This window comes from Myiozetetes cayanensis, unplaced genomic scaffold (assembly GCF_022539395.1).
Source record: "Myiozetetes cayanensis isolate MyiCay16 unplaced genomic scaffold, myiCay2020 scf3, whole genome shotgun sequence".
Taxonomy (NCBI): domain Eukaryota; kingdom Metazoa; phylum Chordata; class Aves; order Passeriformes; family Tyrannidae; genus Myiozetetes; species Myiozetetes cayanensis.
The window spans coordinates 47,058,405-47,075,361 of NW_026087521.1; the positions used below are offsets into that span (position 1 = coordinate 47,058,405).

Consider the following 16,957-nt stretch of genomic DNA (forward strand, 5'->3'; position numbering starts at 1 on the left):
AGAAGACTAAAAGGAAGCTAATGGAGGAACCTTTGTCATTCTAGGCTTTCAGCCTGAGATCAGGAATAATGGAATAGCTGATATGGATAACCATTAATAATAAATGGTAGGGACATACTTCATGCAAATAAGCATTACTTCAGAAAAACTGTAACTTAGTAGTTAACCTTTTATAATACATCTGCGTTATTTATTACATTTGGGTTAATAAACCTTATTCAAGTGGTCTATGTCTGCAACAGAGGTAATTTAAAAAAATTAATATTGTATGGTTCCAGATATACGTTCATGACAAGTATGTACTATCCAAACAAAAAAAAAGGTAACGATTTTACCCCTCTTTATCCTACAAATACCACTACAGGTAGGAGAAGGGTCAGAAAGTCTGCATAAATCTAATTTATTTTAATGATCCTTGTTGGGATTCTGAAAACTGCCAGTTAAAAGACGAAGTATCAGCCAAGGAAGTATATTAGTAACATCAATCACTGAATGCTCTCACTGTCTGCTTCTCAGTTTGTGACAACGACGTTTTATTTTAGCTTTGCTGGATAAATTCTGATCTTTTCAAAAGGCAAGAAGTGAAACAAAAAAAAAGGCAGAACTTCTTTTACTCCCAGCATAATAAGGAAAAATTTTTTAACAGAGTGCTTCGCCACTCAAGTGATGACAAAATTGGAGGATTTCAATTTTCTAGTTATTAATACAAGAATTTTATGATAACACAAGTTTTTTCAAATACTAAATTGCTCTGTTAAATACAATAATTAAGGGAACAACTGTGTTAGGGGAACCTATGGCTTTATCTCACGCTGCACAGGACTGCTTAGAGGGGAAGAAGACAGTGGACAAGCTGCTGTTGAAATTTTCTATCATTCATCTTCTCTCATTTATTCATTTGTTCTGTTAATACATTCATAACTGGACTCACACCCTAATGAAAATGGTGCTTATTTCGCAAAACAGAATTTTTTTTCTCTCCCTTTGTAATTTCTACCAAGAAAGCCAATTAATTCCAACATTGTACAGGAAATCAAAACAATAAAGCATGGATATGTGGTTTTTTTCTTAAACATTAGATAGTGCACTGTTGGTGTATCTACTGAGAGCAAGCTCAGTACATCAAGAATATGGAACAGGACCTGTCTACATAAGGTCTATACGGATCACCGGACCTGTTTCTTGGATAATACCAGAAACCTGCCTTACCTGAACAACCTATGCACAAACTTCACTGCAGAAAGAATTTTCAGGTTGTCTCACTCACCTGCTGAAACCTACCTACCCACATACAGTTAGAGTGGGTCACAGCTTTAACATGCTGTCACAACGTGAGTTTAGGGAGGTAGCTAACTGGGCAGAAATCTGAGTTGCATACCTCACTTACCCATCTACAGCCAGTTCCAGCTATAACAATGTAATAAGATCCTTTAAGAGGTATCTACTGATTTCAGACAAAATTAGAAGAAAAGGGAATTATTCTCACATACAGTACCTCACTTTTCATCTTATAGTACAAAACATTTTTCCTGATCTCACTTAATTGACTAATTCCTAATTCTAATAAAGACTCTTCTTCTGGAAGATTATGTATACAGTTAAAATCAATGGTAAAACATGTCCTAATGTCAGTGACAATAGGAATATATGTCAGTGTCTGAGACTCAAATCAGTTGAATACCTACTCAACAAGATCAGTAGGTTAGTAACACTTGTCAACAAAATAGTAATTAACAGAGGACCACAGGTGAACTGTGCCCCTCTAGGAGACAGAGTATTAAAAAAAGTCAATAGAAAGCATCCTAATTGTTTTCCAGAACTACGATAATATTATAAGAAATACAAAAAATAGGTATGAAAATGTCATTATGATTAAACAAATCTTCCAAGCTTACCACATTTTAGGGGATTTTTACTTTGAGAAAATAAACAGAACTATAAAACACCAGAAAACACTCAAAACCAGAAAATAAATCATACTTTTATAATTTCTCCTATAGGAACAACTATATCAGCAAATACTCTCCGCAGCAAAATGCAAGATAGAAAAGCAATTGTGTATTTTATTCTTCCATCAGCACTCTCTTAATCTTTATTAAAATGTCACATGAAATTTAAAAATCTGAAATGTAAACATCTCTTAGTGCATTAGACAAAAGAGTTTCTGAGAAGAAGCATACACTCTATACTGTGGCAGTAGGAATGAAAATTACAAAATATGTCATCACTGAAAGTCAGGAGAAGGTTAGTTTGGTTTCCAATACAGTGTTCTGGCAAAGATTTGTATCTTGAAGCTCCAAATGTGATCCTTACAACCTCATAAATTAACCTGTTAAAACAAGTAAGTTGAGAAATTCTGTATCATAGCTCCATATGGCTCAAACATGGGTTAATGGAAGAAAAAGAATAGCAGAGAAAAGTAGGTACAGGTCTTATAACTAAGAATGGGCACTAGATTTCACTATTAATAAGTAAATTTTATGGTTAAAAATACAGCTGAAAAGCTGGTTGATAATTTTTAATTTTCACCTTAAGGCAAATTTCACTAAAAAGCAGGTAAATAAACTCCAAATTAAAAAAAAAAATATTTTCAGCTGGACTAAATATAACATTTTATTGAAAAAAGGTATCAGTTTTTCAGTTCTTCTTATAAAGTTTATAATCTCACTCTCCTCTGCTTAAACAGAAAAAGGGAAGGTAATTAGGGCATTGTATATAGATAATATAATCCAGACTTCTATAGAAGCCACTACCTTAAATGGATGCATACACACAGAAATAAGAAAAAATAGTCTGAACACATTGTGATACAGAGAACACACCTTTGGAATACCTCCGTGCAACTCTTCACCACCATTTGGAGTTCTCTACCCACAAAGACTAGGCAGTACAGACATATAGATATGCATAAAGGTAATAAGAGATTTTCAGAATAAACCAATCACAGGATGCCCAAATTTGCCTCTTGAAGAGTTACTGGAGAGCTCCAGTCTAGCCAACAACAGACTATTAGGGCAACTCTGTCTTGACTGCAGTTGGCCATGAATACACTCAGGTTCTTAATCACTAGCACAGAAATCAGTGGTTCTAATACAGACTTCTATACAGAGTAACAGGCACAAAACCCCAACTATTTTTAAGATGAATCTTGAGAGTTTATTAGAGGAACTACACAAAAGCTAGAATTCTTCCCTCTTTACAGGGAGTATTGTCATCGTGTCATGGCACTGTGAGACTCTTACTCATTCTTTTCATGGCCTGTGATGCTTTTTGTGCTAAACGTAAAGGGGGACTACATAGTGTAAAACAACCTAAGACTGCAAAACTTCAGTTAACGATGGCAGCATTTCTCTAAGGCAAAAAATTACTTAGAGGAACCACCTGATGCCTAAGAAAGTGTTCAGCTATTAGGTTGTTATGGAAACACAAGCCTCTTTAACCAGTGATCTATTTCACCAAACCAATGCACGTCTCACATTACAGTAAACACTGATGCTTTGTGTTCTGTACTGACAAGCTCTGAGTGGCTTTCCACTTCTCACTCAACATAGAGATGAACTACAGTCTTTGGAGATGCTGTCCGCTTGAGTAATAGACAGAAAAATAAGGGATTTTGATTATCATTCATATATCATTACAGAATATTCAGACAGTAATTTCTTGGAAGGGACCCTCAAGGATCATCAAAGTCCAACTCCTGGCCCTGCACAGGACAGCCCCAAGAATCACACTATGTGCCTCAGAGCATTTTCCAAATGCTTCTTGGACTCTGGTAGGATTGAAGCTGTGATGTCATGTCAGGTCCTGAGGCACTAGTAAACTTTAAAGGCCCTACCTTTAATGGCCCAGCTTTCTAAGGTTCTTCATTCACGTCCCCTTTTCTGCATACACCATTTCAGTTCAGTCTGAGGCCTTTAGCTCCTGCCAGAGCTATGCTGAAGAAGTGCTCGTCTTGTTCTTATGCCTGTGCTCTGTGCACAGACCTGCATATTGACTTTCTAGCTTGAATTTAGACCTACCCTCCTCAGCACAAACTTGCTTGATGATCAGCTCTTGGCTGAAGTTCACCATGATCCCTAGGTCTGCCCTGATCATGGGTGGTGAGACAGGGCTCTGCCTAGTGAGGCCTCTGCCCTGTCATCCATGGTAGTGACCTTCACTCCTACCTCTCCATCCCTGAAGGGGCACCTGGACCATGCTGCTCCTTAACACATCAGGTCTGAGACTCAGTACTTAGAAGATTCAGCACTGATAGTAGGTAGTACTGGTTTTGGAATATGCACCACAATATCAAAAGCTTTCATGCACAATGAGTTGCATGAATCAGATTAGGTTGATTTTCAGAGACTAGCTATTTGCAGCTGGTTCTAGACCAACTGAATTGCAGTTACTCTAATAAGAGACTCTCTCCACTAATGTGTTTTTCTCTCTACACAACTAAGAAGATTTTTCTTGATCACTGAATATATTCAATCCTGGGGAGTTTTACTGTGGGTCATGTGTTTAAGTGCACTATATCCTGCAATCTCTGGTTTAAAAAGCATACTTAAATGAAATACAGATCTATTATCCGTCCTTCTGTTAGAAGCAATTTATGTGAGTGGTCTTCAGAAAGGTTAGTGTGTAACCCTTCAGATCAATTAGAGTTTCAAAGTGATGAAGCATGGATGACTAAGGCTAGCCTCTTGAATTTCCATTCATCCAGGCAATTTTTTATATCTAGAAGTGTGATGGTTCCTTCTTGTGGCCATTTTGCACTGCTTTGCTTATAACTAGAAAATAACTGCACAAAACTGAAGGTATAAAATCATCAAGTTAGAAAATATGTATTTGCAATCTTAGTATCAGTCTGAAGAACTGAAGTGTCCAAATATTGAGGACTACTGAAGGCAAACAGAAACTGATGATCTGAGAAACAGAACTTTATTTACCAAGCCAAGTATTTGACGATTTTGGAAACCAGGTAAAAGACATATTTAAATTTTAATTTTGATAAAAATTAGGCTCTTTTTTTCCAGTTCAGGTTTCTCGAGAATTGCCTCCTAGATATACGTATGAGATTCCTAACACTGTGTTACACAAGTAGACACAAGAATGCAAGCAAAGGTGATCTGACACACTGGCTACAAAGTTTCAGGTTCATTTTCACCATAATGACAGGAGAGTGATGCCAAGCTGATTGCCAATCTAATATTGCAATAGACTGGTCAACTTGGGGACAGTTTGATATGTTGTAATGATTCAGTGACAATCATTTTTTGTAAATTTCCCTGCCCTGATTATGAGGTTATAAGAAGAAGATATAGTTAATCACAGATTTATTAAATGTATGATCTTCCTTAAAAGTTACTGACATTTAAGCACAAATCAAGTAAATTTTTAAATAACAGAAACATCATGACTGACAACAGCAAGACTGCTCTAAAGTACACTTAGCTGGGTGAAGGACCATATAATAGTTACTATCTCTTCCTTTATATTTCAACTCCTCACCTCATGTTTGCCTGCTACAGGCCAGTGGCAACATCACATATCTAAAGACAATTTTTATCCCTGACAGAAGCCATATCTTACATATAACTGGGTAGAGTAATTATATGAGAGCTATCTTTAAAATTGCTGACTTGGGAGTTGCTGACTATGCAGTGGCTGAGAGCTCAGCATAAGCGAAGCCCCACAGCATTTACCTTATTTCTCAGTTGAATTTTGCAGCCCACACTGAGTTTTGCATTGCTACAGCTCAGCTGTTTCCAGAGTTGAATATGGCTCATTAAGGTCTCCCCAACCTGCTGCCACAGTGAAGTAACATAACCGAAAAAAATAGGTCCTTGAACTAGGATTCTCTTATTCAAGCATGATTTTCATGCAGTTTACATATCTTGTTATTGAGATGCTTTATTAAAACCTTTGTTAATCTGCATGAACAGATAAAATTTCCCAAAGAAGGTTGTTGTGGGTTTTTTTTTCCACAAGATATCTATGAGAAACAGAGTTTTAATAGTCCTTTCTAATTCCTAATGATACTCAATGAGACTTAAAAAATATTTTAATTAGTACTGGCCATCACTCACTATTATTAAAAATTTAGCAAAAAAGGTAGACTACCACCTGGTCTCACTTATAGGAAGTTTCTGCAGTAGAAATTATAAAGGTAAATATATTCTCTCTACTGAGTATGGATACGCAATTAATTCCAGTAAAAAAAAACAAAAAAACAGTTAATATTTATTCTGTAATGTAGCTCAGACATCATTCAATATTTTTCCTAAATAAAGTATATGACATTATGAGGTGCAAGGACGGACTATGCTACAAAATGTCCAAGCTACCAAGGGTTCAAGTCAGGTCTGTAAGGATCTCCAACAGCAGAGGCCCAAATGCAGCATGGTGCTGCACCTAAGCTGCTGTTACCAGTATTCTGGACTCTAGATAACTGATCAAAACCACACTAACTTCATGAAGATACTTAATAATGCCTACTTTAGCATTAGAATTATCCAAAGGTTTGAGCTTTGGCCATTTATTAAAAGCTTACACCTTTTCCAAGATGATTTGCTGCTATAGTTCACAAAATTTCATTACATCCCTAAAAGCAAAAGGGCAATACTAATGCATGCCTTACAAACTAATAAAATTTTATGACTATTTTTCAAGGTCAAATATGTCGTGTGACTTCTTTTTTAAATAGAAGGGCAGTGTGAAAATTAAACTGAGCAGCAGAAATGTCCAGTTTAAGAAATAAGCATACTGTCCTGGAACAGCCCAACAGAAGAATTAGTAAGACTGATTCATGAATCAATTACTTTGCAAAATTCATTTTATGACACCGATCTACAAAATTTTAAAGCAAAATGTATATTTTACTTGGGAGAAAAAATTATCTCAAAGACTGCATTATTTCAAGAATATTCCTATCACATCTTAGCTATTAGTTTAAAGGTAGAAATGTCAAGAGATATCAACACACTCTGCCAAACTGCCCTATCAATCACAGGAAAAAAGAACAGTTTAACTTGAACTCAGTCATACCTTCAGTCTTTTTTACTCTTAAATTTGTCCTAATTGGAAGCACTTGCTTTAACTGCCAGCATAGAAAAATAATGTAACTGTTTCTCTTCCTATATAAACCTAATTTCTTACAAACAAACATAAAGCTCACATAACATAGCATTTCAGAAGTAGAAGCAACAAACTTTACAACTACTTTTACTTGCTTTCTATTCAGTTTTTCTCCCTGATATCTAACAAATATTTACCACTTGGTACATGGAATTCTCTGTGATTCCCTACCAGTTCAACAACAAAATTCCAGAGAACTACAGAGCAGTCTGGGTTTTCTCCCCAGTAGATCAGAGAATGACAACTGGCAAGGTGACTATTCCCAACCTGTTACAAGTTTACTGGCAGCGCAGATAATAGCAGCAACATGCAGCTCTACAGCTTTGAAGGCCAGCGAGAATGACCTTTCCTCTCAGTACAGGAAAAGAAAATTTTTAATTGCTGAGTGCAATCAGTCTCACTTCTACTGCAAAGAGGTAGTAATGCCCCAAACAATGGTGAGAGTTGATCACACTGTCCTACCACCTAGGGAAAGGAGACTGACAGATGCAATTTTATGTTCAAAGTGCTACTTCATGCTCTATAAAGAACTCTACGTTATGACATAGTACAGAAATTTGAAACAGTATTCCCAAAGTCGGCATGTCTCAGTGACACAAAAACAGGGAAATTCAGAGAAAAAAAGCACGCAAATCAGATATTTCTTTTAAATAAATAATCTCTATCATGATATATAACTTATTCATGCCACAAATTTATATGACCTTAAGTGGCAGGGTGACATTCACATACGATTACACATAGTGCTAAATACCTTATAACTGAGGGTGACATGATTTACTAATTTGGGCCATTTGTAGTACAAGATAAGCACCAACATGATTCCAGTTATGGTTTGCAAGCCAGGCCAGTTAGATAACTTTAACATTGATAGCTTAAAAGAAAATCACATTTTAAAATATGCTTATCTACACAGCCAAATGTTCTTCTCAATAAAATGCCAAGGAAAATATCACAGTAGTATATGGAAAACTAAAACAGAAGGAATTACAGGACATTTGTATCGTCAACTCGTTGGTCTTGTTAGTTCTTATAAATATTTTGGGCGCCCTCACGACTGTCCTACAGCTTCTGTGGTTATACTCTGGGCCTCTGACACACACTATATTTAACCTTACACAAGACGTATTTCCAGATTAAGACCTAAAAATGTCCTTTTTTTAGGATCTGTGTTTCAGACTGATCTTAATGGACTTACTATGCCTAAGAAAAATGCTTGTGACCAGTAGACAGCACACTTACAAAGCCTAGTATTTTAACTAGTGAAAACTCTATCTTTTTTAAAATACTAGTTACAATGCAAAATTTTGTTGTTGAGCCCCATTACTAAGGAGGTAGATAATAAACTCCCCCTACCAATTTATTGGGTAGGGGTATGGCAGTCTTTCCAGTGCAATATGTATGTTTATTGTGATTAATCAAGTAGAAGTTTGGGGAAAAAAAAAAAAAGAAAGATAATTTGGCATTTTCTTCCTTTACTGAACAACAACCCACAATATTGTCCTGCACAGACTGATAATTTTTCAGATTATCACAGCCAAAAAACCCCAATAAAGTAAGCCTTCAGTGACACAAGTAGCCATGCTGATGTTGCAGTCAGATTCTGGTCCATTCTGTTCAATATGTTATAAAGTTCCTATCCTATTTTGTGCCGCTTCTTAGATTGCTGTTCATAATGCAGATTCCTTCAAGCCTTTCTTAGCCCAAATTTAGTGGAGAGGTGGGAATTATGATCCACTCCATCTTACCCTGCAGACTCCAAAGCTCTATCTTCATATCTGCCCCTACATACTATGCCCAATACAGCTCTGGCACTCTTCCAATACTAGTTCAGCTGTGAAATCAAGAAGGTGCTCCTCCTTACACAGACATGATGTTAGTCAACAATCATCTGTCATTTGGTTGTATTCTTGTATATTACCCAAATCATGACTCATAATCAAGACAGCACAGGTCGAAAAGTCAATTGCCTGTTTCAAATAGGTCTCTGCTGCTGAGAACTGTCATTTGTCAAAGCAGACTCTCAGTCCAATTACTTACAGCAAAATGACTACATTCTGAAAATCCTGTACCAGGTGGTGACTAATCAAGAGTTCAAACAAGGGTGACGGAAGAGATCATATAATTTTGGAGAACATAAACAGTCTCCTTACAGATAATATTATGCATCTGACTTAGCATAATTCTATTGCTTTTAAACTGTTTTAACTCGTTGCTGTTCAAACCTATATATAATAGGAACAACAGTCTCTCAAACTGCCATTTAATATTTTTCTCAATTCTCAGTCACTAATTTTCAAAAATGGAGCAGATCTTCCTTTATGAAACATGAAAATGCAAAGTACTTTAAATTTTGAACTAGTTGTACAATGTTGCTAAGCACTTCATTGGAAAAACAACAGCTTGGTAAATAGATTCCTGCAAAAGGCTGAGCTTAAAGAAACTATTTCTAATTCAGCTTTTTGCAACCTTCCTATCCAGAAAGTATTTAAACCTCTGCTTTGTTTTCCCTTATACAAATGTTTGCTATTAATCTTTATTCTGATGTTAAGCTCTTATAGTAGCTAAGGGAAGACAATAATCATGTTGTGGTAAGTAAACAGAGTACTTTATGCTTAAAAATATAAATCTATACCTTCTAGAACATTACACTTATACCGATTATATAAAGGACTTTTTGATGATTTACCTGGTCTTGAGGAAGGAACTCTTGCTATCTCTAGGGAACAAGGCTTTTTGGTCACTGCTATGTCTATCGAATCACAGTGACTGCTGTCATTTTCTGAAGGAACTGCATCCAGAGGCACAGAGGATATTGCTTCCAATGCATAACCTCTCTTCTTTGAATAAGATTCCTGAAATGCAAAAATTTAAGCAGGTAAGAAAGATATTTCTCAGATGACACAGGAAAAGAACCAGGGTCAATAACTCTAGCTAGTAGGGTTTAAAATTCAGCAAATTAAATACCACCTTCTGTTGAAATCCAAATTGTAACAGACTGGAAGAATTACTTGAATTCTAGAAGACAACATTTCTTGTTTCTTTAAATTTCTGTGTAATATAATGCTTGTTTAGTTTACAGAAAAACTTTATTCATTAAACTTGGTATTTAGTGAAAGATGTATAACTGGTCTTGCCATACCTGCTTTGTTAGGTTCTAATTCAGGGGATGTCTCCTTTTTTTTTTTAAATTATATCTCATGAGAACGACAAGTACATTAACCACTGCAATTACTTTCTCTTCAGGGATGGTTTTGCAGTATGTTTATATTACATATAAGAAAACTAAAAATATGCTTTCTCCATTAGGATAGCAGAATCCCAGTTTGTGAAGGAAGACGAAATACTGCTCTACATTTGAGCAAAATAATGATGAAAGGTCCCTTAACAGTGATATATATAGAAAATTAGCAAATGTTGAGGGAGGGGAAAAAAGGAATTCGATGTTTTGCTGTTACAGTAAACTGTCCAATCCAGTAGAATGTCTCTGCCTTAGAATGTGAATAAGAAGATAATATACAGCTTCATCAAAGTTTCTTGATTTGTGATTAATTTCTTTTTAATCCCAGTAGAAAGCAATTGCTTGGGCAAAGACATGTTTCTACTTCTTTCATACACTGGATATATGGAGGCCTTGGAAAGTCAAACATCAGACATAAATATGATATAATAAAAAACAAATGGCAAGAAAGCACCCTGACAGTTATATACTCTCATAGCCCTACTCAGAAAATGATGAAAGAATGTGATGACTAGGAAAAAATGTGAAAGAACAATTTCCTCACCAAGAATTTATATTACCTAAGTAAACTATGGCTGTAGTTAATGGTGACTTTTTAGGTAGATGATTTATACCATTAGCAGATCATTCCAAAACTGAATTTTTTAGGCTTTTTTTTTTTTTCTGGTCATCTGATCTTTATATGAGAATTCATAGTCTGGTAATAATTCAAGGCCTCTTGAAGGATAGGGTTGAGATGGCAGCAACAGGAGCTTCACTTCAAAATTCTACTTGATGACTTCAGTTGAGACAGATTTGAATTTTAAGCTAAACCACCACTACTACAGAATTCTAAAATCAATACTGGAAACAGTGAACAGGGGAAAAATCATACATAATAAAATAAACAGAATACTATCAATCATTTGTAATTAAAAATAACCAGTATGCACTATCAAACAATACAAGATTGCTGGTCAGCATTCAAAAAACATGTCTAAAAGAGGAACGTGACTGTGTCTCTACCTCTTTTACCCTTCCTGGTTTATATCTAGTCAGAGTATGAGCTCTTTGCATTAATAATCCTACAGATATAAACTAATAGTAACTAATTTTAGCTAGCAGACTTTAAAGACATAACAAGGAAGTATAAAAGTTTGTAAGCGGCCTTCCTACAGCTCCAAATATAACTTTTTTTAACTTAAGCCATTTCATTCCTTAAATTGAAAGATAATTATTTGGAGGCATCAAAGCAGCTGAAGTGCAATGGCAGGACAAAAGGAGTCCTTCCTACCTTGAAATAAAAAGGAATTCCTACACTGTCCACTTAAGTTTGCTCTAAAAAAATAGAGGTAAAAAATTATTTACCAAAGACATGACTAGAAGAGCAGATTTCAATTTAATCCTTGTACTCTTCTAGAAACTTGCATTTCAGTCAGAATGCCAAAACCTTAATAATAGTAAATCTGCCTAGAGAAGCACATGAAGAAACACTGCAGTCTTAAAATTGTCACCAAAGTGAAACTCTTCTCAGCTGCTGAATTTGGCTACATTAAAAAAACCTTTTAAAATTATATACAAAACATTGGAAGATAAATTGGATCATACTTTATGTCACCCAATGTTCTCTCTGTAAAGGCAGCCAACAGTGCTGACCTAGAGAACAGTGGAACCAGCACGGGACCAAGATAAGCAAGTAGTAGTGTTTCTCATCCTGAAACACTTCAAGGGTCTCACATTTTGTAATCAAGAGGTGCTGACTTCGTTTTGCATGTCTGCGGAGGTCAATGAAACTAAGACGATCCCAGGGGAGGCAAGAAACTGGAACGGTTTATTGGACTTACAAGTTCATTTTTAAAGGGTCTAGGGTTTACATATTCAACAGGGGGCTGGCATTATTACAATTTATTACAAATAGGGGATTTTTGGGGATGACACAAGGGGAAAGCCCGGGTTAACAAATTTGGGGTCTTAGCAGTTACCTCATGGGGAAAAACCCACTTTATCTTAGGGGATTTTACAAGGGGGAGCAGGGATTTGGTTCTACAGGATGCAGGGATCCAGGGAACACAAAGGGAGAGATAAGGTACAATAGGCTTTCTGCAGAGGTTTGATGAAATCAAGGTGTGGACTCTCTGGGCTGGGGCAGGGCAATCAACATCTGATGATATCTCGCTTGTTTCTCAAACTGAGGTTTTTTCCCCAATTCTTGTAGCCCATGGTTTTCTGCAAAGTCCACTCAAATCCCCCTCTGCAGATATCAAATTTTGGGATCCAATACGTCTACCAATCCAACTTTCTAAAATGTTGCTAAATTACCTTCTCAAGCTGCCTTTAGAGCTCATGTCCCTTTTTTCAGTTTGCACGTACCCCATTTTGGTTTGAGCTATCTCACCAAGTTTGACATAGCTAATTCTTATACTTTAGAAGGCAACGAATAGTTGTTCTTTACTTATCCTCTCTATATGATTTCACACATCGTTATCCACTTGCCTTGTCCCTTCCTTTAAGGAATGAGAAATACTAACTTACACACCCAGGATTTTGACCACCCCTGTCACTGCTCACCCTCTCAGTTTTCAGTGATGTGACAAGGATCAGATTTTCACATGGCATTGAAGATGAGGGCTCACCAAGTAGGCATACTGACATAACGATGTTCCCTCTTTCATACTCTACTCCTTTCCTAATTGCTTTTAACGTTCAGTTTGGTTTTCTGAACATTACTGAACATTCTGTAATTAACATTGCATGAATATAAATGTCAGTGGAGAATAAGTAAAAATGATGGGGTTACTGAGAAAATGGCTGGAATGTAAATTACAGACAAGTAAATTCTTCCTAAATATCTCCTAATAAAGCAAATATGATAATAGTATGCCCAGTAGTTAGAGTCAAAAAAGAATTAAGACTTTAACGTTAAAGTCTGAAATTCTATCAAGCAATAATTAAGTGAAGACAACAAGCCTTAACTAAAAATTCCATATGTAGTAAATTCTCTTTGCTGCAGAAAAGCATTGTAAAGTCTTCTGATTGTTGCAGTATGTTTTCCACTTTGCTGGTCCTGAGCATTTCTAGAAATTTTTAGGATCTAAACTATTTCAATTTAGATGTTAGCAGATGACATAAGATTGTCTACAAATATCAGGGATAAAGCAATGTGATTCTGTTTTTTTCTAAGATTAAAAGCTCTCCAGTATTCTTCTCAATAATATCAGTTCTATTGTCTCACCTCACCAAGTGCCATAACCAGTAACTCTACAGTAATTCTACATGTCCAAGTTAGTATCTGCATAATAAAACCTTCTAAAAATAATTTTCCATTATCTTTAGTCCTGCAATCAAAATAATCTGAGTTTAATTTTTGTTTTAAAAATAGAGATTATTCCATCTCAAATTTCTGTCAACTATTCCAAAATGTTGAAAGTGAGACACGTAACTGACTACCACTATCAAGTCAGAATTAGTCCTTATTTGAAATTGCACCTTCATAAAAGTAATGTGCTGGGCTTTTAGTAAATTCAAATAAGTATTTTTTTTGTGGAAAGGATAAAAATACATACACAATAGAAGTAAGAAAAAAAAAGAGAAGATAGAGAGACAGAGAGTGGGTGAGTCACTGGGATAGCATTAGAGAACAGTCACCCATATTGATGAAATCTAAAGTACATTTTTGTCCTGCAGAAAGAAACAGCAACGTGACAGTGAAGTTGCAGAGCACATGCCAGGGACACACTATGGGCCTTATTCACAGGCCTCCGAGTTTTGTCTGAGCATATGCTTGATAATATAGTACCTATGAAATGTTATCTGAAACCTTAACAGCACTAAAAGATTGTTTATCAGTGGGAAAGAATTTGCTTCTAAAATATCTATATGGCCATTGCAAAAGGTTATTATATACAATTGTGAAACAATATGCCATAACATTACTAAATCTTTAAAAACGACATGATGTTGAGTTAGGCCTTTTTCGCACGTTTTTGCCAGGTTTCTAGCTACTCTTGCTTCTGCCTTCTATATACTGTTGCATTTCTTTTCAGAATCAAACTGAATAATGCATGCTTAAGGACTGAGACATAAAACAGTATATACAAATTTGTGTTTGTATGAGCTACGAATAAAATTATAGAGCCTTAGCAGGCATCCAATCTGAACAGACATTCTGAGAAGAATATGACAGAATTTGTACTTAACAGAAAATTTTCAATTCTTCCATCCCCTTTACTATAGAAATCAGGTCAGTTGAAGTTTTAATACTTCCCTGGAACATGGGACAACACACCAGAGTCAGACATGACTTTCTTCTTAAAGGAGGAATAATCTCATAAATGTAGAAAGAAGAATGCAATATATCTGCCAACTTCATAAATACTTTCCTTCATTTATGAAGACAATGAAGAACTGCTACTAAATTCTGACATACCCCTTGAGATCATTTTTCCCTGGCTTGCTGCATGTCAGAGGACCAGCATGAAGAATCTAAGTGACTCTTCTTCTATCATAGTGGGATAAATTCTGCCTAGTTCTTCTTAAGAGAGTACTGTGATACATTATTAATTAAAACTTTGTAGAATTATTGATTCTAAACACTCCATCAATGCAAAACTAATTATTACAATGAGAGTGAACAATGAATATCATATTTATCCCATTTATGTCATAGCAACATAGAATTATAGAATGGTTTGGGTTAGAAGGAACTTTTAAAGGTACTCTACTCCAGCCCCTCAGCAATGAGCAGGATCTCTTCCAAGTAGACCAGATTACTGAGTCCCATCCCATTTGATCTTGAATGTTTTCACATATGTGGCATCTACCACCTCTCCTGGGCAACCTGTTGGAGTGTTTCACCATGCTCATCATAAAAAATTTCTTCCTTGCATCTAGTGTATTTGCATCAAACATACTTCTTGACATTTGTAAACAGACTAATGTATAATCTTATTGAATTGGAACACTTCACACTGAAAAATTAATCGTAAGTAACTGAAGGTTGCTGAGAGTAATGAAGAATTCAAGAAAGAAAGAAGTTCTGACTAGTGACTGAAGACAATTAGGATAGTTTTTCTGACATGCAGCAAGTGGTGGGGGAACTGCTTGAACCTGAAGGGTGTTGTGCAAGTTTTCCACAATACTGCACTAAGCAAAACCAACTGAAAGTATTTCCTATGTCACAATAACCCAAACGCACAAAGAGATGGTGAAATACTTATTTTGACTTTCTTTTTAGTGAAAGATATCAGAAATATTACCATAATTTTATGGCTAATAAAAAAACATTTATCTATTACTAATAAATTAACCAAAGAAAGATTTCACAGGATCATGTAATTAGAATCATTTTTCCATGAGTCAAACTATGATAAATGTTCATTGTTATGACAGTTAGAAACACCTGAATGTGTGATTTGTCATAGAACAGATAATAAGGTTCATGACATATTACAGAACCTGGAAAAACACCAATAATCTCATTTAAGGGTAATGACACTGGAGGATCTACTCTGGTCTTCACAGAGTATTTAAAGTACAGATTTTAAAACAGTATTCTCTTTTACCCTCTCACCAAACATCTGAAATTATGTGTTTGCTGTTGTAGAAATAATATATACTCAGAGTTACCTGAAATAATCATTTCCCTTTAGCACCTGAAACAGCCTTTGTGAATTTCCGTAAGTCTTTCACAGAGTTGAGAAAAACATTTATTTCAAAAATCATGCTAGATTTGTTGTCCTGTAAATATGGTATGTAATTTTTCAGAAACCGTTCAAAATCTAGATTTGCTTTTTCAAACTTTTTTTGTTTGAAAAAAGAGCATTATTTAAAAAGAGCATTATTTAAGTAGCACTCCAAATGTAGGTTTATCTTCTCTTTTCAAATGTATATTTTCACATAGCCTGTCTCATATGAAAACTCTACAGACATCTTTCCCTGAAAGCTAAGGGTTCCTACAAAGCCTTACAACATAAAACTCACTAATACAGCCTAAACTATAAATGTCTGAAAATACAGGTAAATTGTGAGCATAATGAATGATGTCTAAATATGTCTAAATCATATACGCTATTTAGGAAAAATACTGAATGATGTTTGAGCTACATTACAGAATAAATGCTAACTTTTTTTTTTACTGGAGTTAATTGCATGTCCATACCCGGCAGAGAGAATATATATGCCCTTATAATTTCTACTGCAGAAACCAGTAAGTGAGACCAGGTGGTAGTCTACATTTTTGCTAAATTTTTAATAATAGTCAGTGATGGCCAGTGCTGTTAACCTCTACAGCAGAAACACATGGTTATATTTTAGGTAGAGTTTTCATAATTCTAACTGGCAGATATTCAGCATTTGAAACTAAGTTAGATTCTTTTAGTCATGTTACATGTAGCTTTGCCATGCACACGAGGTTCAGGTCATGAAAAAGAGCATATGCTTCCTCTAATAAATAACTCGTGACAAGGATATACTAAAAGTGTACATAATCTGGTTTATGCAAATGCTAATGGTTGTGTGTGGCAATACAGCATAATACAATAACTGGTTTAATAAATGATTCTTAGTCTAGCCAAACAAAATACAATTATGAACTAGAAAGTAATTTCCAGGTTAAATATT

General features: G+C 35.4%; 1 protein-coding gene across 4 annotated transcripts in view; it reads right to left on the bottom strand.

The window, feature by feature from the left end:
- The window catches only part of ANKS1B (ankyrin repeat and sterile alpha motif domain containing 1B), a 420,494-nt gene that overhangs the window by 287,231 nt on the left and 116,306 nt on the right, over positions 1-16,957 (bottom strand). For all 4 annotated transcript variants that reach the window (XM_050323424.1, XM_050323422.1, XM_050323423.1 and 1 more), the window contains exon 10: positions 9,809-9,974. In XM_050323424.1, the coding sequence (XP_050179381.1) occupies positions 9,809-9,974 (166 nt within the window). The remainder of the gene's footprint in view (positions 1-9,808; positions 9,975-16,957) is intronic.